Source organism: Anoplophora glabripennis, unplaced genomic scaffold (genome assembly GCF_000390285.2).
Source record: "Anoplophora glabripennis isolate ALB-LARVAE unplaced genomic scaffold, Agla_2.0 scaffold11, whole genome shotgun sequence".
NCBI classification, from domain to species: Eukaryota; Metazoa; Arthropoda; class Insecta; order Coleoptera; family Cerambycidae; genus Anoplophora; species Anoplophora glabripennis.
In genome coordinates this window covers 1726929-1748403 of record NW_019416496.1, presented here as the reverse complement: position 1 = coordinate 1748403, position 21475 = coordinate 1726929, and the positions used below count along the sequence as shown (strand labels likewise).

At 31.0% G+C, this 21475-nt stretch overlaps 1 protein-coding gene across 2 annotated transcripts in view; it reads right to left on the bottom strand.

The window, feature by feature from the left end:
• LOC108908132 (transcriptional repressor p66-alpha) overlaps positions 1-19604 on the bottom strand; it is a 44387-nt gene extending 24783 nt beyond the window's left edge. The window contains exons 1-2 of one of the 2 annotated variants that reach the window (XM_018712062.2): positions 19361-19604; positions 18808-18876 (exon numbers count right to left, since the gene is read on the bottom strand). In XM_018712062.2, coding sequence (XP_018567578.1) covers positions 18808-18854 — 47 coding nt within the window. In that variant the 5' untranslated portion in view covers positions 18855-18876; positions 19361-19604. Of the gene's footprint in view, positions 1-18807 lie in introns of both variants that reach the window. The other variant, XM_018712071.2, reaches the window with a different exon arrangement.
• Between the last annotated feature and the right edge of the window lie 1871 nt (positions 19605-21475).

Below are 21475 nucleotides of genomic sequence, written 5' to 3'. Positions count from 1 at the left end.
TAGTTATTCCACGCTAAATGCTTCCAATTGTAGTTTTTGGAGGACATGAAATTATCTTCAACACCTATTGACCTACATAAGTGAAAAAATCTCAATATTTTTCTTTTTCTATAAGCTTCATTTTTTTCGTGATGTTTTCTTTCCATAGAATGTCTATTTTCCGAACTATTCGCGAAAAACTACTGGAAAAGGTCTTTTATTTAATAAAAAATTTACATTTTCAATCACCAATAACTAAATGTTCATAAGATACTTTTTGCTTAAAATTGACTGTTTTAGCGATTCCTGGGCTTATTTCCAATATTTTATTTTTCATCCTCTTTCACCCCCTGGACAAAAGCGCTTATCGGCACTATATAACTTTTGTTTCTTGAGCTATTTTCTACTTATAGTCCAAGTTTTACGTCAATCGGTTCCGTCGGAAAGAATTCAGAGGGAAAATCCTTGGTTCCCTGGACTAAAGCTGTTTTACACACAATTTATTGAACAATAAATTGAACAAGTTGACCTTCAATTTATTTTATGAAATGTAAAACAGAAATTGGAGTACAATTTATTGACAAAGAAATTGGTGATTTAGAATATGTTCTACCAAATTTATTGGTCAATTTTAAGGTCATCTTGTTACACTTTATATTTTTTTGTAATGCCAACCCAATTATGATGATTCGAGTTTGAAAGTAGACGAACAATGAAGTTCGAGGTTGGCATCAATGAAATTGGCCAATAAATTGTTGTAAATGTTGAAATGTGAAATTAATTTGTTGAAAAATAAGTTGTAATTTATTGTTCAATAAGTTGTTGTGCGTCAAACAGCTTTAAGTATTGATCTACTTAAGACAGAGAGGTGGTTCTTGGACGAAAATTAATTACAAATATATTACATTTGATCCCTCATCAGAAACAAAGTCAAAAACCCAATTGTAGGGGTGAAAACCACCCCAAATTTTTATATTAATATAAAATATATATAAAATAATTATAAAACGCGTTTTGAACTTATTAACTTTTACGTCAAGCATAAAAAGTCTATAAAAATAATTAAATAACAAAGGGATGTGATTTAGCTGTGAAAACTACTGATTAGTTTGAAATATGATGATTCGTTTATAATGAACAATAACAAACCGCTGCGTCTACATCGAGATTGAACAAAATGTGAAAAATTACGCCAATCGCTAGCCAGTAAAACAAAGTGTTGTTTTTTAACGTAATTTTGATCTTATTGTTTTAATAATTTTTTATTTTACTAAAATTCAATAGACTTTTAGTGTGACGCAACAAATTGTCATAGTTGAAATTGTACAGACCGAATACAACCCTTGTGTACTCTTTACATAGATACTATAAAAATGAACTTCAAATTAATATATTTTTACAAGGATTTGGAAATATTTAAAAACAACCAACACATGTTTGGTTAAATACGAGGTTAAATAGTAACAACAATGTGCTTAAAACTTACAAAAAACGATATAAAAGAATATTTCTAAATTTAAGTAAAGTACTTATAGGTTAACATTCGTGAAAGGCCTTTTCTTTACTTTGACCTTGAAATGATCTTGACTTGACCTAAATGTCACCTTGTAGGCCTAAGCTTCCTCAAATTCAGTTCCCCCCCCCAAAAAAAAAACTTATATACGCACTGGTTGAAATTCAATACAAGCCTTTTATTTTTGAAATGACCTTGAATTGACTTGAAGGTGACCTTTACGGTTACGCTATCTCCAGATTTAGATTCTGCAAGCCCAAAAACCTATACACCCACTGGTCAAAATTCAATACAAGTCTTTTCTTCAGTTTGACCTTGAAACGGGCTTTACCTGACCTCCAGGTGACCTTAGATAGCTAAGCTATTCCCCGAATTCAGGTCAATTCAGCCAAAATCACATACTTCCCCCCCCCTCTCTTTATCTCTGAAACTATTCATAGAATCACCTTGGGCCCATGACAACTTTTGATCAGAAAGTCAAAAACTATAACATACTTCAATTTCAGCAAAATCGACTGGGACCCATTTTCCATAGATTTTGTGCGGGGTTCTTTAAATATATACATTCTATAATTCTTTTAGTTTGTCACTTGGGATTTGAAACTTCTTAAATATTTCTAATATTGCCAGAATATCGCGACATTTAAGGTCATGACAAAGAAGACATTTTTTTGGCACTTATGTCCAAAGTACATAAGGTTGAAAATCGATCTAGTAAAAATATTGGGAAATTGTTCATAACAATGAGCCCTATGGGGAATTATTTGGCGTATGTGACGTCACTACTAAAAAGGTATATTGCCAACGCGAAGGAAATCATATTACTGTTTCAAACAAAATTAATGGTCACGAATCTTGTAACCATTTATGAAGACTGTCTGTACTATTCTCCAAACGGCAGCATTATTTCTTTGTATTTTGTTGACAACGACATGACAAATAACAATTTAATTTTGATATTTGAATGAACAAATGAAAATATTAAAGGGAGACAGACAATAGTAAAAGCTCGAATGTTAAGTTTGGTTCAACATCTCGCAAAAATAAATAAATAAATAAAACATATTTGAGAGTAAAAATCATAGACCACCTAGACTGGCTATAGGGCGACTATAATGAAGGCAGTTCGGAGCCTAGTCGGTAGCCGAGCAGTCGTATCTGGAAACTTGAGCTATACCTGTCGCGTCAATAATTACCTAGTTATTTTTTCATGCGCAAATGTATTGTAGGACATTGTATAATTTTGTTCGCACACATAGTGCAATGGTAACCGTGATATTACTATAAACTGTTAATAAAATATTGAATAAATGATTGTAACATATTTTTAATAATTATTTACTTTACATAAGTCTTCAACTTAATGAAATTTTTCAAATTCCCGTAATTTTGAAGGAGCAGAAAATTAATGTGATATTATTTTTTGCGATCGAAAAAATACATGTTCAGCATCCTGGAAAAGCGGGGTTGCCAAAATTTGATTAGAAAAATCGCAGTTTTATGATAAAATATAAATATAAATACGTATAAATATATAAAGGACAATAAATATATTTAAATTATTTTATAAGTTTATTTAATATAAGCAAGACATTAATTAAAATATATTATTTTCTGAATTCCAAACTTGATAAATGAATATTTGTCATAAGTGTAAAAATATTGCTTAATCCGGACCTGTGCAAAGAATGCGCGATCAGATGCATTGGAATTATAGTACGATCATATTCGATGCAAAGTAATAAATCATTGCCTGTCAAGGGAACCAATGAAGTACGCCTTTAAGGGTTTTACAAATTGAATAATTTCTTTATACATTATGAAGGGACGAGGGGATCAGTTCAGGTCTGGCACCCTTGTTGCTACAAAAATTCCTTTATTCTCATAAACTATTTATTTTAAATGTAATTTATTATAAATCCAATTTGTTTCCTAAATTTCACATATGTATTACATTTTACCTCTGTACGCGCCACTGTTGTTTACTTGTTTTTTGGAAGCGCTCTCTAATTGACGGCAAAGCTCGCCAGGTTAGTATTTGACGTATAACCGACCAGTTCGTACACTCGATGCACCTGGGCGACTACAGCTACTACCAGAACACAGTGCGTATGCAGCGGTATTTCAGATTTTACATTGAATTTCATTTTAAACTTGAAATGATTTATCTTACGCCTCCTAAAAATGATGACACGATTTTCCTTTGATAAAAGGCCGACAATTTTTTGCTCTACTTTGCATCGTATACGATCCTACTATAGATACAGTCAGTCTAGGTGGTTTATGGTATAAATACCAATTTTTTTATTTTAACTCATTTCGGACAGAGAATAAAAATTTTATGTTTTGGGCACTAGCTGGAGATTTTGGGAAGGTCGGTTGGCGACCTCCGGACGAACATTACCGGCAACACCGTTCATCATCCACACGGCACATTTCTCCATCTTCCCGAACGCCACGTTATCGCGAGACTCCCCATCATTATTTTAAATACTTTCCTCTTTCCTCATTTAAATTGCGCATAATTTCACATATTAGACCGACGCTCGGTATCGGCATTCTACGATAAATATGGTAGTTAATCTATTATTAATGTAGGTTACAGATTATAACCTACACCGTGTACGAACAGGTATGCCTCTGCGAGTAGATAACTTCGCTAGGCGAATATTGCGAGGTTTATTTTAAAAATGAAACTATTATGTACTCGTGACCAGCTCACCGTTGATCTTTAATTGAACGGTCGATTTGACCCGCCCACACTGTTGCCGATGGTACGCGGAGGGATTTCGTCTCGGTCTGACACGAAAAAAAAATAAAGTACCTTCTTAACCTTAAATATTTATTCACTTAGTACGCCAAATAAATTCCAGATTGATATGTAAATATTAAAGTGGAATTATCATCGTTAAATAAAGTAAATGGCTAGTCGTAATCAATAACTTAATGTCATGTGGTGACGTAACTTAAAGTGGGGGTCGATATTTTACGGTTAATAGTAGGCATTTCTCTGAATACGAATCAAAAATTCTTTTTTTAAATCATATCAATAATCAACCGCACTTTACTTAATTCATATTGGGCCACCCAGGAATTAGCATGGTAAGTTGTATCAGTGCGCTAACAGCGTTGCCAGTTGTTACATTTTTAAAACAACTGTCAGAGAGAGACAATGGATTATAATTTAGTAAAACAGATTGCTTTTTATTAAAAATGATCTACTTTAAAGTAATTTACATAAAACATAGTTCACATAAAACAGATAGTACATAATATGTACTTACATAATACTTTTTTTTTATAATAGACATACTTATAAATAACATATGAAGTATGAAGTAAAAAATTTTAAAACATCTTAAATGTTTATGAAATATGATGAAGATTTGGAATTTGGGGGACTATGATTCCATGCCTTAACCATGGGAAAATTCGAGATCGATGATGGGATCATTCTTCGTCGACAGGTCAAACCAATAACTGAATTGATTTGAATTTTAATGAATGCTAATTGTTAGAATATTCTCTTGAGTTCAATTAACCTATTTCGTTTACTTATAAAATTATTGTTATACATAATTTTGTTACTGAAATTTAAGTTATTACTTTCTTATCTAGCTTTTAAGAATTGATCCAAATTTCAAATAAACAATTATTTTATTTACTACACCGAATTACCTACATATTAAGTATATTTCATAAAATTGTGCTGTAGGCTATTCGCTTTGTAGTCACAACACTTGTAACTTGTGAGAATTTACAGCTGTTAAAAATACATTAATTTGAAGTTGATGAATTTGTAAAAAATTAATATTAGAAAGACCAAAACAGAAAAAATTGACATGTGTCTACGAGACAAAAATTTTGGGAACTTCTGCTTTGAAGTCACCATATTTTCTTTGATATTAATGAGGAGGAAGTGCCGAACATCAAAAAAAAAAAAAACATTCTATTGATTTTTAAAACTATTAACTTTTTTTTACTTGATTTGTTAAATATTACCTATTACTAGTATGTAGATACGTTACTAATTGTAAAAAAGGTTAAAAAAAAACAATTTTTACGACGGAATTTGGGAAAATAAAATTATAATATGTATTTATAAAAGTCGAAAGTAACCTTTGTGTAAATATGACCCATTCAAAGTTACATTATAGGATTATCCTATTGCTTTTAGTCCGTAAAAATATGTACCCGCAATTATATAATATTTTTAATAAATAACAAATAAAAACACACTTCGATATTCGAATGTAATGCTTTTTAAAATTACATAGTGGGTTGCGGTAGCAACTTTGACATTCTGAACAGTTAGAAGAAAGAATAGATAATGATTTACATCAGATTCAAGCAACAATAAATTTCGAACAAATTACATTTTCGTTGCTAAAAAGATGTCGGGCTTGTCGGACTCAAATAAAATCATTAATATGATGACTGTCATTAATTTCTTTATCCGAATAAATAACTGAATAATTAGTGCTTGTCATGTCATTTAAGTAAAAGTGTTTTCAATTAAGTAGTTTTTTACGTTTTACTCGAAAATCAGGCTTTTTTCGAAAAACATAAGAGTAGTAATTTGTAGAAAATTGTCAAACGAATCCGACAATATCATGGTTGTTACCGTAAAGCAGTGGCGTACTATTTTATTTAGAAAAATATGCCACCAATATCCTGCATTTCCGCCACTGAATCATGTAAATTTTAGGAAAAGCCCTCAAATTTTGGACAATGTTTACATAAATACATGTGACCAATTTCAAATTATCTTACTTACTAGTTTTAAATTATTTAAAAAAATTAAAAATATTTTTTGAAGTTTAACACCCTGTATCTATTTACCTAGAACGAAGCGTTCTAGGTAAAAACTTTATAGGAAAGACCCCTTAAAATTTACCAAAGACGTCAATAATAATTAGTTATTTTTTAAATTTTCAGATCGTTTAATTGGTTACATTGTTTAGATTGTCTTACATTGTGTTAGATTGACAGATTGTTTTTAGAAACTATGTTTTTCACTCTGTCAATTATGTTTGCAGTAAAATTGTTAAATAAACGAAATTTAAAATTGTAATTGCACTGTTTCCTCTTGCTAATAAACCATTGCTCTCAATTTCGTTACCAATGGAGCTGAAAATAACTTTTAAACAATTTTTTTTATGCATTTACAAATTTAAATGCCTTTTTGTTGAAAACGGCTGGCCTTAGAGATATTAGCGAGGTATACATTTTTTAAGCAGAAAAGTTGGGGGAAAAGATTTGTCCAGTTCAAAGTGAAAAACACCGTGTCAGAAAAAAGTTTTGGCGGTTTAAATGCGTCCAAATGGTCACTTATGGCGCCCTCTAGAAAATACAACGAAATCGTCGATAAATTCGAATTCCTTATCCCAAAAAAACCCACGAGTACAAAATTTCACGAAATTAGCTCAAAGTAGGGTAGCAAAAAGATGTGACTTACTTTGGGCCGTACAATATCTGGCGTAGCGGTGTACAGACCCTTTAGAGACACCTTGTATGTTTTTATTATAAATATTTAAATAATTGATTTACATGTAAGGTTTGTTATTGCAGTTACGTAAGTCTGGTGTATTGCGGTTTGTGATATGTCTTTAGATACCAGTATAAATAAACAATTTTTATTCTGAATGTTAGGTTTATGAAGATTTAAATTTGACCAATTTTATCGTCACATAAATAAAGCGAATTAAGAGAATTTCCTAACGAATTCTTGGGCAAACAAATCGGTAAAGTAAAGCGAGCTTAAAACGCTTGGCACTCTTTTGACCATATCTCTCTTAACTCTTAGAGATAGACACATATGTCACTGCAATCGTAAGGCAGTCTCATACTCATAATCTCTAAAACTTTTAAAATTTAAAAGGAATAGATTGCAATATACGAATATTAATTTTCAAGTGAGAAAGACATTTTTTGATTTTGTACAAACAGTGACTCTATCAAAAAAATACACACCATAACATTTCAGGTTATCTTGAAACTATAAAACAACACTATTTAAATATAACCCAAACCGATGAGTAATTATTTTTAAGCGTGTATTTATATTTATTTTACGTAAAAGGAGATTACAGACACAAATTAACCAGCTGGATGACGTCCTACAGCTTTAATTAATTTTTAACAACAAATAACCAAAGAAAAAACTCAAATAAAAAATTTAACGACGGCTAAATTGTACAATAACAATAAATTTGTGGACACAACCAATAAAAAAATTCATTAGCAAAGCAGATATGTGTAGTTAATAGATTACAAGATGTATAAATAGTTGACTAGATATGTAATAAAAACAACAGTTCATATACATATACAGGGTGGCCAAATGAAAACGAAACAGAACCATTTTCAGGAACTGCGTTAAGATTGTAGAAAAACGCTCAGACCCGTCGATTTTAGATTAAAGGGGGTCATTCCTTGCTGGTATTTTTGATTCCGCCACTTTCATCCACAAGTAAGGGTAAGCATTACCCCAAAATATTTAAATAGCATTGGGGGTTGAGTAATATTTCTTTTGAAAGCTCTTACAATTATCTTTACAACAGACTAAATTTTATAATTCCGTCCAATATCGAGCCCAATACTTATTAAGAATTTTTATTTTAAAGTTGAAACTTATGTACAAACAATTAGTAACGGTAAAAATTTAGTATTTCTTGCGTTACATTGGTTTTTGGCGATTTGTTATCACTTTCGTAAAAAAAACACAATTGTAATAAACAGAAATGAATGCTATACACAATATACAGGGTGTTCCATTTAGAAAACCCAAGTTATGGCGGTTCGAAGTTAAGCAAATTCGACAATAAGTTTTCATCACAAAAGCAACTTTTTTATAGAATTGAAGCTTGACAAAAGTCCCCCCGAAAATCACGCGTAGCAAGTCACCGTAAGACCTGTATATTTTTAATGTTTGTGATTTATTTACAAACGTGTACACATTCTGCGATATAAAACAGATATCTAACGATTATTAAAAATTCAAACAGCCGCGTACACCAACAAAGGGGCGATATTCTAGAACTCAATTGGACATTTTAATAACCAATCTTACTGGGATTCTAAATGTTTTCATAAAATAATAATTGCTGTTGATAATTCATCTGAAACCACTAATTGTAAGTATGCAAACCTCTCCATCATGCATAAACAAAGGCGACAAATTAATGGCGTCAGGAAAAATTAAAAATATATTAATTGCAATGATTCCTCGCATTGGAATTTGGACTGGTTGACTTAAATAGAGGAATTCTTGCAAATTGAATGTATAATACAGTAAAAAATAAGTATGGAGGAATTATTCATGTAATTTTAATGTACTGAATAAGTTCAACTTGGAGAAAAAAAGAATAGAAGCCACAATTTTTTTTTGGACGTTGATTATTTATTTTATTCTTTATTTTCATTGAAAACCAATGAAGCGTTTGTGCAAATGCATTTTGTACCTTATTTTTAAATAAGTAAGGTTTATTTGTTCCGAGGGGCGATCCGCTAAGGAAAAAACGTACGAAGATTACAAAATTACTGAAATCTCTTGTAATGTATCTGCAGATTTCAATATCGATTTAAAAAAAATTACAAATTTCATATAAATAATCAAGATTACAATATCTTTCAACCGATTACAAAACATTTCAGGAGATTTCAGAGTTATTTTAGTAGATTTCAATGATTATTTAAGATTTCAATAGGATTATTAGAAATTAAAAGAAGATTTCAAAATTTCTTAATAATATTTCAAGGAATACGGGAAGATTACAATAAGTTTTGAATGTCCATTTGAACAAAAATAATTGAATTAACTTCAACTGTCATTCATTTCATTCATTAACAGTAGTGCTTTGATTAAGAATTTCCAGTATCATTTTTACGCAAAAATTGTAACATTCTGATTAAGTTTTTGTTCGAATGAACGTTAAAAACTTTTTGTCATGACAAAAATGATAACGCCATTTTGAAAGTAGGTAAGTATATATTTTTATTGAAAGATAAAAATATAATAATCCAATAAACTAATAAAAATAAAAAAATAGAAGTAACATAAAATAAACATTTTCCCAAAAAATAAATAATAAGAAATATTTTAAGCTTTTATTAACACTTGTATTTAATACTTTACCTGTATACAGTGTATTTAAAAAAGACGCGGCAATATTTAAGGGGGCGATTGCCCAGATCATTTTTAAAAAAAAAGTTCCTATAAACATACGTCCGCAAACGCTTCGTTACCGATCTACAGAATGTTGAAATTTCATTAAAAAAACAGTAAAAATTAAATTTCTCCAAAACCTCTTGATATTATAATGAAATTTTAGGCCTGTCAATAGCTATGGCAGACGCGTACTTTGCAATACAAAACGATTTTTTAGTCTTACCAGTGACTAGCTATTTTTAATGAAAAAAATAGGACCCCGCTGGTTTTTCTAAAAATATAATTTTTTAATTCCTTGTTCAATTATGAAGAAGAAAGCTTTCCTCAGATTATACGCACCGTACGTCACACCGTTATTGAGTAAAAAAATAAAAAACATTTTATTGCGCACCTAAACCCAATGTTGTTTTAATTGAGAAATTTAAATTATTGAACAAAGAAATTCAAATTATCAAATTTGATTGATTTTTGAAATGTGGTACATACTGTTGTTTGTAGTAGGTAATAATAAGGGGCTGCGTTTTAGAGAAATTTAATTTTTACTGTTTTTTAATGAAATTTCACATTCTGTAGATCGGTAACGAAGCGTTTGCGGACCTATGTTTATAGGACTTTTTTTATAAACTGACCTGAGCAATCACTCCCTTAAATATTGCCGCGTCTTTTTTAAACACACTGTATACAAGTAAAGTATTAAATGCAAGTATTAATAAAAGCTTAATATATTTTTTATTTATTAGTTTTTGGGAAAATACTTACCTACTTTCAAAATAGCATTATCATTTTTGTCATGACAAAATGTTTTTAACGTTCATTCGAACAAAAAACTTAATCAGAATGTTACAATTTTTGCCCAAAAAATGCCTGATACTGGAAATTCTTAATCAAAGTACTACTGTTAATGAATGAAATGAATGACATTTGAAGTTAATTCAATTATTTTTGTTCAAATGGACATTCAAAACTTATTGTAATCTTCCCGTATTCCTTGAAACCTTATTAAGAAATTTTGAAATATTCTTTTAATTTCTAATAATCCTATTGAAATCTTAAGTAATCATTGAAATCTACTAAAATAACTCTGAAATCTCCTGAAATGTGTTGTAATCTTGATTATTTATATGAAATTTGTAATATTTTTTGAATTGATATTGAAATCTGCAGATACATTACAAGAGATTTCAGAAATTTTGTAATCTTCGTCTGTTTTTTCCTTGGCGGATTGCCCTTCGGAACACACCAATCGCACCATATAGGTTTCTGTCGAGGTTTCTGTGGCATTCTTTGGAAAATGAGGTAGGGGGGGGGGCGTTGTATAACGACTACATCGACGAAATTCATTAGCTGATTACATAGATTACAGCGAGGATTACAGATAAGATTACGTAGATTACAGATAGATTACATAGATTACAGATAAGATTACGTAGATTACATAAAGATTCCAGGGCAAACGTACGAAGATTACATCAGCGGATCGCCCCTCGATTTGTTCTTTTATTTATATTTCTACTACATATTTATTTTGAGTAATTTGACAGATTTGCTTTTAAAATAGTGCAATTTTAACCTTTATTTAATAGTATTTAATTTCCTAAAATTAGTTTTTCAATTTTTTAGGGTTTCCTTTTCCATAAAGTTAAGTTAAATTTGGTTAAGATATCCAACTACTTAAATTTTAAATCGCTCTTAAATATGAGTTACTATCGTTAAACTAGAAACCCTCACAGTGCATTAGAGTTAGATATAAACTGGACTATCAAAATAACAGATCAAGGTGTAATCCTAAATAATTTTTCAAACACATGACTAGTCAATTTGTAAAAAAAAAGTGGGGTGGGGTTTATGGAAAATTACTATTGTGAACGAGAAAAACAGGTGATAATATCATTGATAAATAAAGAAATGAGCAAAGGGCCCAAATGAGACTCATGTGGCATATCTGACGTAATTATTTGCGTCAACATTGTTCACCTCGTTTTTCACCTTAGGAGACAAAGTAGGATGAAGAATTCCATCAAAAGCTTTAGAAAAATCAGTGAGCACGACCTTTACTTCATATCCACCTCTAATCCATGTTTTTCGGTATAAATTAATTATAAAATAATTGTTAGAAAAAAAGTTTTACAATCTAAACAATCGCTTGACAGATAGGTACGGCCTCTCCACCAGATTTTTGCTTTGTGAGCGGGAGTCACGAGGACCTAATAAAGCGCCCCCTCCTCACCTTTCACCCGGCGTAAACCAAACATCCATCTCCACTCGACTCCCCATTTTTTCATTATTGCGATAAAGATTCGTACACTGCTGAAAACACGACGGCCTGGTTCTGCGTAAGAAAAATAAACAGGAGGGCCTTTGTATGTTTATTTTCGTGCAGAATAAACAAACCGACACTGAGGAATACTTCGGTTTAAAATTAAAACGTTATTAATATAATAAAGTAAACTCGTGTAACTGGGAGGTGATGTGCGTATACAAGGTGTTTGAGCAATATGCGCCCCCTCCACATTGTTACCGTATCGTCCTTGCGGGCGTTTGACAGTTGGCAATCAAAAAAATTGGAACGATGCTATCTTGTAGAAAATTTCATTTAGAACAAAAACGATACCTTGCATTTTCTCGTTCCAACTAAATTCATGAAAAAACAAAAACAATAAAAAAGCATTTTTTCGTTGCATTATTTTGTTTACCATGTTTATCACATTTAGATATACAACGAGAAAATAACGTTATTAAACTCGAATGAAATTAAAAAAAAAAGATATACCTAGGTATAAACTCGGCAAAAAAATTATTTTTTCAATTTCCCGAACGATTTTTTCTCACTGGGATATCGGTTATTGAGTTCATCGACATGTCTCATGAAATAATGATCGTACACCGAATGGAAGATGGGTTTTGGAAACTTGAAGAAGTCTTTAATTGGACCTTTTGGTATGTTTGAGGAAAAAAATTATACAGGGTGTTAGTAAATAAGTGCGACAAATTTCAGGGGGTGATTCTACATGAGAAAATAATGGCAGTTTGCTTATAAACGTATGTCCGCAAATGATTCGTTTTCCGAGATACGGGGTGTCGAAGTTTTTCTTAAAAACTGACAATTTAATTTATTGCTCTGAAACCGGTCGAGATGTGCAAATGAAATTTGGTGGGTTTTAAGAGGTAGTTATTGCGCATTTTTTGACACGCAATTAAGAATTTTATGTTCATCATTGGTGCGCGTACGAGTAAAATCTCAATTTTTTTAAAGAAAAAAATGGTACGCCACTAATATATTACAAATTAAAATCATACAATCAATCATTTTTGAATTCCTCGTTCAATTTGTGACAAAAAATCTCTCTTGCATTTTCTTCGTATGGGGCGCCGTTTTAATGCAAAAAAATAAACGCGTATTTTTTATTTCTTTAATACATTACCTATAGTAGGCTACTGTCAACATTTGTCTGTTAAATACGAATATTAAGAAATGTCAAAATAGCGTTTCGTCATTATTAATTTATTAAGCTTTTAGTTTGCTATAACATTAGTGTTAATAAGTAATTATTAAACAAAAATTGTAAAATTTTTGCCTTACAAATAATTCATCTCAAGATTTCAAAACTAGAATCTTCAAGCTTCAAGATGTTTTTTTTTCTCGAAATTATTCACGAAGTTACAAACTTACAAAAATCACTAATCAAATTCGAAAATTTTTCTTATTTTTTTTGCAGTGTATTTCAAACGATGTGAAATTTTTAGCTAAATCATAACAGCATTAATAAATAATACTAAATAAATGTAAAATATTGAAGGGACAAAAGAATTTCAGAAATTTTGTCGTGATTTTTGAGACGACTATTTAGGTGAAAAATTATCGTATCGAGAATTAAAAAAAAAACATTTTGAAGCTCCACGATTCTAGTTTTTAGATCTTTCGGTCGAAATTTTAGGAGTTACTGTTATCATGCAATTCTACGAAATAGCGCGACAAAAAAATTTTGTATTTTTTTTTCAAAAATTTTTTGGAATTTTTTTGTTAAGGGTTAGTTTTGAAAAAAAAACTTTTTTAAGTGAGTACAAACTGCACAAAAATTAATTAAAAATGTGTCAAAAACCGGTATGAATCGGGGTCGAAATCTGGTTTGGGTCATCAACTTTAATTTTAATTTAATTAAAAGTTGATGAACAGAAGCATAGAACGGAAAAGCCGAATCGTGCTAGAAACAATGGGATTTTGTTTTTTCAATGTCCGGAAGGTTTTCCAAAAAATAAAAAATTCAAAAATTTCGAAAATTTTTCGCATTTTTTTTTGCGTCAGATTAAAAGTTATTTGCGGTAAAATTGTGAGAAAACCTCAAAAAAATATTTTTTTCAAGTTTGAAACGGAAACGGTTCGCTAGATCGAGATAAAACTTCACAGGGATCTTCTGGGTCGAGTTCTGGGGATATTGAACTGTAAAAGTCATGCTTAACATAAGTTATTACGTGAATATTTCTAATTTAGCCGACAATTTTCCAAAAAACCATAATTTACCTTTTTTTTTCCTGTTTTTTAAAATTCGTGTAAGATGAAAAAAAAATTCCGAAAAGTTGCGGCAGCATTTTATAGGAAATTTATTCCAGTTTTCGAAACTGCCCTTCAATTCTCTGTACGACCTTTTTTTGTTTTTTTAATTCCCGATACGACCATTTTTCACCTAAAATACAGTCCGTCAGAAATCACGGAAAAATTTCGAAAATTCCTTTGACCCTTTAATTTTTTGCATTAGTTTACATAAAATCAAAAACTGTTAATTCCATTATTTCTTTGAAGAAATTATTAAAATCTTTATTATGGGAAATATTTACTNAATATGCGCCCCCTCCACATTGTTACCGTATCGTCCTAGCGGCTGTTTGACAGTTAGCAATAAAAAAATTGGAACGATGCTATCTTGTAGAAAATTTCATTTAGAACAAAAACGATCTCTCGCATTTTCTTGTGGAGTACGATCCAACCAAATTATTATTAAAAAACCAATAAAAAAAGCATTTTTTCGTGATGTACATAAATTTAAAAACAAAATATTTGTAAAAGCAAAAAAATACCCTTTTCTTTATCATCGACATATCTCGGGAACTAATGATCGTACAGCGAACGGAAGATGGGTTTTGGAAAGTTGAATAGATCCTCTTAAGGACCTCTTGGTATGTTTGAGAAAAAAAATTATATATTCAGTATTAATTTGAAAAATTGCAAAAAATTACTTTTTCTTGCTGTTTCGGGAAATCAACGACTACTTTGCAAATATTGCGAAAAGTACCAGTTTGTAGGTAGGTTTTTTTTTTAACTCGATACATGCCCATAAGGCATGTAAATTTTGAAATCAATCGGTCGAACCTGAATCGTCAGTTTTATAAAAAAAAAATATAGGAGCAGGTTTATTGCGCCTTAAACAACAATTAGGTAATCATGATTAAGCTGAAAATAAATTTTTGCTTTATTTTTGTCACAATTTCGCGTTAAATTAAAATTAAAAATCAAAAAATCAACAATTTAACCTTGAAAAAAAATTATCTGAGCTTATGGGCAGTTTTGAAAAACAAAAATTGTAAAATTTCTGCCTTACTCTCAAGATTTCAAAACTAGAATCTTCAAGACTTGAATTTTTTGAAATTTTTTTTCAGAGAAGGAAAAAGGCAGCTTTTTTAGTGATTATAGACTGCACAAACATTAATTAGAAATTTGTCTCAAAAAACGGTATGAACCGGTGTCGAAATCTGGTTTGGGTCAACTTTAATTTTAATTTAATTAAAAGTTGATGAACAGAACAGGACAGAATCGTGCTGGAAACAATTGGTTTTTGTTTTCTTCAATGCCCGGAAGGTTTTCCAAAAAAAAAACAAAAAGAAACTTCAAAAATTTTTCGAATTTTGTTTCTTTTTTCATCAGTTTAAACGAAATTTTCGGTAAAAATGTGAGAAAACCTCAAACATTTTTTTTCACTTTAATCATGATTATGAAATGTTTAAGCTCAAAAAACGGGACCCTTTAATTTTTTTCAAAAGTTTCACTGTTTGAAACAAAGAAACGGCTGGCTAGATCGAGATGAAACTTCACAGGAATCTTTTGGGTATATCGAACTGTAAAAGTCATGCCTGCAACATTAATAGTTATTTCGTGAATATTTCTAATTTATCCGTCAATTTTTCAAAAAACCGTAATTTACCCTTTTTTCCTGTTTTTTAAAATTCGTGTAAAAGATGAAATACAAATTTTTTTTCCGAAAAGTTGCGGCAGCATGTTATAGGAAATTTATTCCAGTTTACGAAACTTCCCTTTAATTCTCTGTACGACCATTTGTTATTTTTTAATTCCCTATACGACCATTTTTCACCTAAATACAGTTTGTCAAAAATCACGGTAAAATTTCGGAAATTCTTTTGACAAATTTTTTGCATTAGTTTACATAAAATCAAAAACTGTTAATTCCATTATTTCTTTGAAGAAATTATTAAAATCTTTATTATGGGAAATATTTACTCTAAAAGCCGTTCCAATTTGGCCAATAAGTCCCATTATTTTTTTGAAACGACGTGTTATTTTTAATTTCGGCCAATTAAAACACGGTAATTTTCTGGTAAATTAAAAATGAACCAGTATATTAGGCTTATTTAATATTCAGTCAAGCAAAAACTAATACAAACATTTTTTTATTCTAAATTAGTATACAAAATTCCACATGGTCATTATACTTATGTACAGAGTGAATCAAATTTGATTATCATTATAAGGATCTCGGGAGCTATTAAAGATACTGAAAATCGTGTACAGTTTGATATTTTGCAACATTCCGCCGAAAAAAAATTCTACCTCGTTCGAATTTTATTGAAATTAAAACAGCTGTAACTTAGTTTTAGAATCAAATTTAAAAAAAAACTATTGAAATATTCTAATGTAAGTTTTTGTGTTCTTTTCAATGGTGTTAGTTGGTTTCTTTTTTTAACCAACATTTTCGAGAAAATAAATTAACTTTTTTCGAATAGGTGTCATATGGGATATTATTTAAAAAGAAACAACTGTTATTGTAATATCAAACAAATTACGCGATATTTAAAGAAATGTTTAAGCTCGGGATCAAGAATGTTTTCTATTCGACTGCAAGTAACGAAACTGCTGATTTTTAAGAAGAGATTTTTATTTTTTCTTAACAAAATCCGAGATAAAATTCTAATAATAAGAATTAAACGGACAACGTTAACTTATTCTTAGTAATACTAGTAGCAGGTAGCGACTAACACCCAGTGATTGCCGATTGCAATTATAATTTGAAAAAATTCCACGAAAATTTAAAAAATCCTTTGATATTTCCCAGTCCTACGAAATTCCCTGACAATATCAGGTTTTCCATATCGATGTACACCATGTTTAAGAAATATTATAACTAACGTTAGTCAGAACAATTAATTGTAATTAATATTTTTGCTTCTACGTTAATAAAAAACAAATCGGCGACATAACCAACACTTATCGGACAATTCTAACCTAACCCTTGACCCGAAAAGCAGAGATTTGTGTTCAAATCAACGATTTTCTCCGCTGATTTTTATTTTTAAGCTCCGAGTGCAAGTTCCTAGCTTTCACCCGGCAGACGGATCAGTCAACCATTGAGCGAGCCGCAATATCATTGGCGGCGGCAATTTTTTGTTTTTCGTAAACAACTTTTGCCGACTACATCGACTACCTGTCACCGCAAAAGCTATCTGCCAATGAGTCCAGTAGTAATGTCACTTTCAACGTAAACATTCATATATGTATATATTAGTAGGTAGTAGCAACAGTGGTATATAATTCTAAATACATATCAAGTTTTACAGAAACAAAATTTTAAAGAAAACTTTAACCTCACTTGAGCAATTATTTATGTATCTATTCACTTGTAGTGTACATCCGCCATGACTTGATAAATATCATGTCAATTCAATAGGTTCAAATTTGAATATAATAAAAAAGTTGTCCTCACGAAAATCACCTTCACATTATCCCCTGCAGTGGTCAGCTATTATAGATTTATAAAATTCAACTTTAACTTACTTATTTGATAAAATAGAAAACTGGTTCTGAAAGAATCATTCTGAGAATCTCACTGTTTTCCAAAGATGTGAGACAAATAAAACGGAAACGTAAACCTCATTTCACTTAAGCTTAGATTAAAGTTAAATTCAAACTTTCAAGACAGTCTAATCATATAGATCTTAACATATCACATTCCAAATAATGTGTTACTTATATTGTACTTCTTTTTATTATCAAATGGAAACTTTTGACAGCTGCGGTTTGATCTTGAATTAACATTTGTATAAATCAATCGCAAATCTAATCTGGTTACTGATAACCGAAACCCTGTCTGAACAGGAGTCACACGATTAAAGTTTTCCCAGAAACAATAAAAATGAATTGGAAAAAGAAATATAATCTATATAACAAAAAGAGCTATGCCATTTTCGTTATGCAAGTTACAATACAATCTGATAAAAATTATGTTGAGCTAAACACACACGAGGTCGTCTCTTTTTCATTAGCAAAGAAAATTTTGTATTTAAAAAGTTCCCTTAATTTCATAGTACTTAAGTAGGTACCTATGTATTGGCTACATTAAAACTCTATTAAATAAATAAGTGTTCGTTTTAATACTTAAATAGGTATGTAGAAAAAAGTTTTCCCTCCAAGACACATTATACCTACTTACCACCTAATTTATTATTTTTCTATGAAAATAATACTTTCTACATATTCAACTACTTCCTTAAATGAAGAAAATAAACTCCCAATGATTCAAACTACAATTTATCAGCGGATTCGTAAGTTTTATCGAGGCATTTGACAGTTTAACACGTTTTAGGTTATGTTTGACATTTCTAAATAATGTGCTCGAATTCAATGCATAAACTAAAGTTTACAACTAAGTGGTAAGCCTTAAACAAACACGTATCCAAAACAATTATGTAATTCTGTGAATTCCGTGCTCCCCGCTGTTAATTCTGAATAAATGACAAGCATTTTTTGCAAAATATCCGATCTGAAGTGTCCCCTCCCGCACGATGTCATTGTACTGATAAAATGGAGTGTGTGTAATTGAGATTATTCAAGGCAGCGTAATGGAAATGTGGCACAACATACCTAATACTTAAATCCACAACAGCTTCATCGACTTCCATTTTTTCCATGAGACCCCAGATTATCAGTCACCTGCGTATGAAACAATTCGTTATGTATGTGGTACTGGCGGACACTTCAATCATCTACACAAGATAATGGGCTGCATAATTCGCGGCGCGCTAGTGAAATATATCGGATTGATATTAAAGCTACAGAGATGCGAGAAAGTGGTGCGCGAACAATATAAATAATTATGTAAATACAGCGTTGTCTCTCCCGCACTCCGATCTTCAGCCTCACCACCGGTAATAATTATCAAAACTTGTTAATCAAGCTAGAGCACACGTCTCGGCGATAACCCCATGTAGCTACTGTGAACGTGAGTCTTCTCTTGACCAGCTCCGCGACCGAGAGCAGAGTGAACGGCCGCGGGATGCTCCGATTTGTTTTTATTTTAATAAATCGCTCAAACGGTGGAATTACACAAAACGATCATCGCCAGGAGAATCTGCATGAGGAGCCGAGTTAAACGACACCAAACATGATACGGTTGTGTGGTAATGGTTGAACGCACCTTGGGTCAATTAGTGCACCGAAATTGTAATCTAAACTCGCGTTGACAAATCGATTATCTTCCTGTATACACACTTTTCTGAATAAAAACCCATGTACTATCCAGGCACACACAGGCGTTTCACTATTCTAATTAACATTGTTTATTGCTTTATCCGTGTGTTAGCAATATATTTGTTGTTAATTATTTTTCTACACAAAACACGGAAAAATAAACCGGGAGACACCACTTCACTCCAGGCCAAAATTAACAGACGACTGATTCAATTCAATATGGCGTGGCCTTGTGTTGTGTCTACACTTCCACGAGGCTAGCTCAGACATTTCAGCAGTTCTTTCGCTCCTACCGTCATAGATGTTTTTCAACGACGTCCCTCGCGACTCACACCGGACGGGCTTTATTCATACGGCGTACGATACAAGTCCCACATCTGCCCGATTATCTCTTTCACTCTAACAAGTTTAAAAGTGTATCTTTAACACCGCAAGTTATGCTACACGGAGTTGTTTGCATTATACTTCCGAGCCAATCATATAAAACAAAACCCCACTGACCTATCTGTCTCGCTCGCGTAAGCGTGTTCGGGACGTGTGAGCTGGAAACGTACGTCCGTTGTTTAATTATTACCTATCGGCGTATGAAATGAAAGAGCAGGGTGCTCCCAAATCTGCTTCTTTCCGATAGAAGGTGACGTAATAAAATAAGCCAAAATTCGTTTATGTAATCTGATAACTGTAACATTATCCCCCGCCTGGGGGTTTCTTTTAATTCTACATTTCTGGATTAGATTCGAATAAATACTTATGCTATTAAAAAAAAACAAGAAAAAGGTTTAATTAATGATGCCTGCATATCTAGGTAATTACTGGCAATACCATTGTCATATCTAAATAGGTAGGTACCTATAGATATTAGTGGGTATTTAGAATAATTTCAATGTATTGAAATGCTGACCTACTTGATTATTTGAACTGCCGTTTTCTTTGAAATACGCAGATTAGATAAGTAGGTATAGGTATTTTTATTTTATTTGACTTTCTTCTATTTGTAAAAAAAATTAATAAAAGATCACCTAATTTTTTCTATTTATGAAGAGGTAGAGGTAGATGCTAAAAAAGATTTAAGTATAAGCTTTCTATGAGTAAAAAATGTTTGTTTTTTTTTGTAAGAGGTAGGTAAACCTAATAAATACCTATATATAATTAGGTACAATACGTTAAAATATTGATTTAATTAAAAAATTTTTCTGTTAAACTTATTGGGAAATATTAAAAAAATTAAGTAAAAATTTTACAATGCCTATGTTAAAAAATCGGAAATTTTAATAAATGTGATATTGATTTTACTAAATTTTTGCTATTTTCAAAACAATATTTGAAAAATTTTCTATAGTTGCTCTTAAAACATGATTTTATCGACTGAAAACACGAAAACAAAATAACTTTATTCTATCCAAGCAAACAAAATAGAAGGTTAGTTCAAATAAATCAAGGTTTACGTGAAGATGGTAATTTGTGACGTCATACACATTTTCTTTATAGTGAGGATGTTGCGGTTTTTATTAATGCATGTGTTCTTAGTTTTTAAATATTTATTATGATTTTACTATATGGAAACTTATTTTCTGAACTCCAAAAAAGAAAACCTGGAATAGTTTTGAGGATAATGTGGTAGTTTTCTTCAATCGCAATGAAATGTAAATTTTTTTAAAATACATATTTCTACACAGATTTTTTTTAAATACGATTCAATCAATTGAATTATTCTGCGTCCACTGCGATAAAACAGGAAGACAAAATGTGATTGACCTAAACCAGAAACCAGACAACAGTTTCCCGAAGATTTTGGACGCACTGAATCCAAATTCGACCTCAGAATTGTTCCATCTTTCCGGGTTTTAGTGATATCCTAACCTAAAAGTACGAAAAACACGGTTTTTTGTTATATGTTGCATTACGAGGTAATTTTCTTAACAAAGCTCATTGTATGTATCTGAAACTACTTTTCCCCACCAAAATTCATTTTAAATAGTTCTAATATCTTCTTCCCCTCCGAGAAATATTCTTCTATGAATATGAAAATTGAGAAGTAGAATCAAATTACAAAATTTTCAGA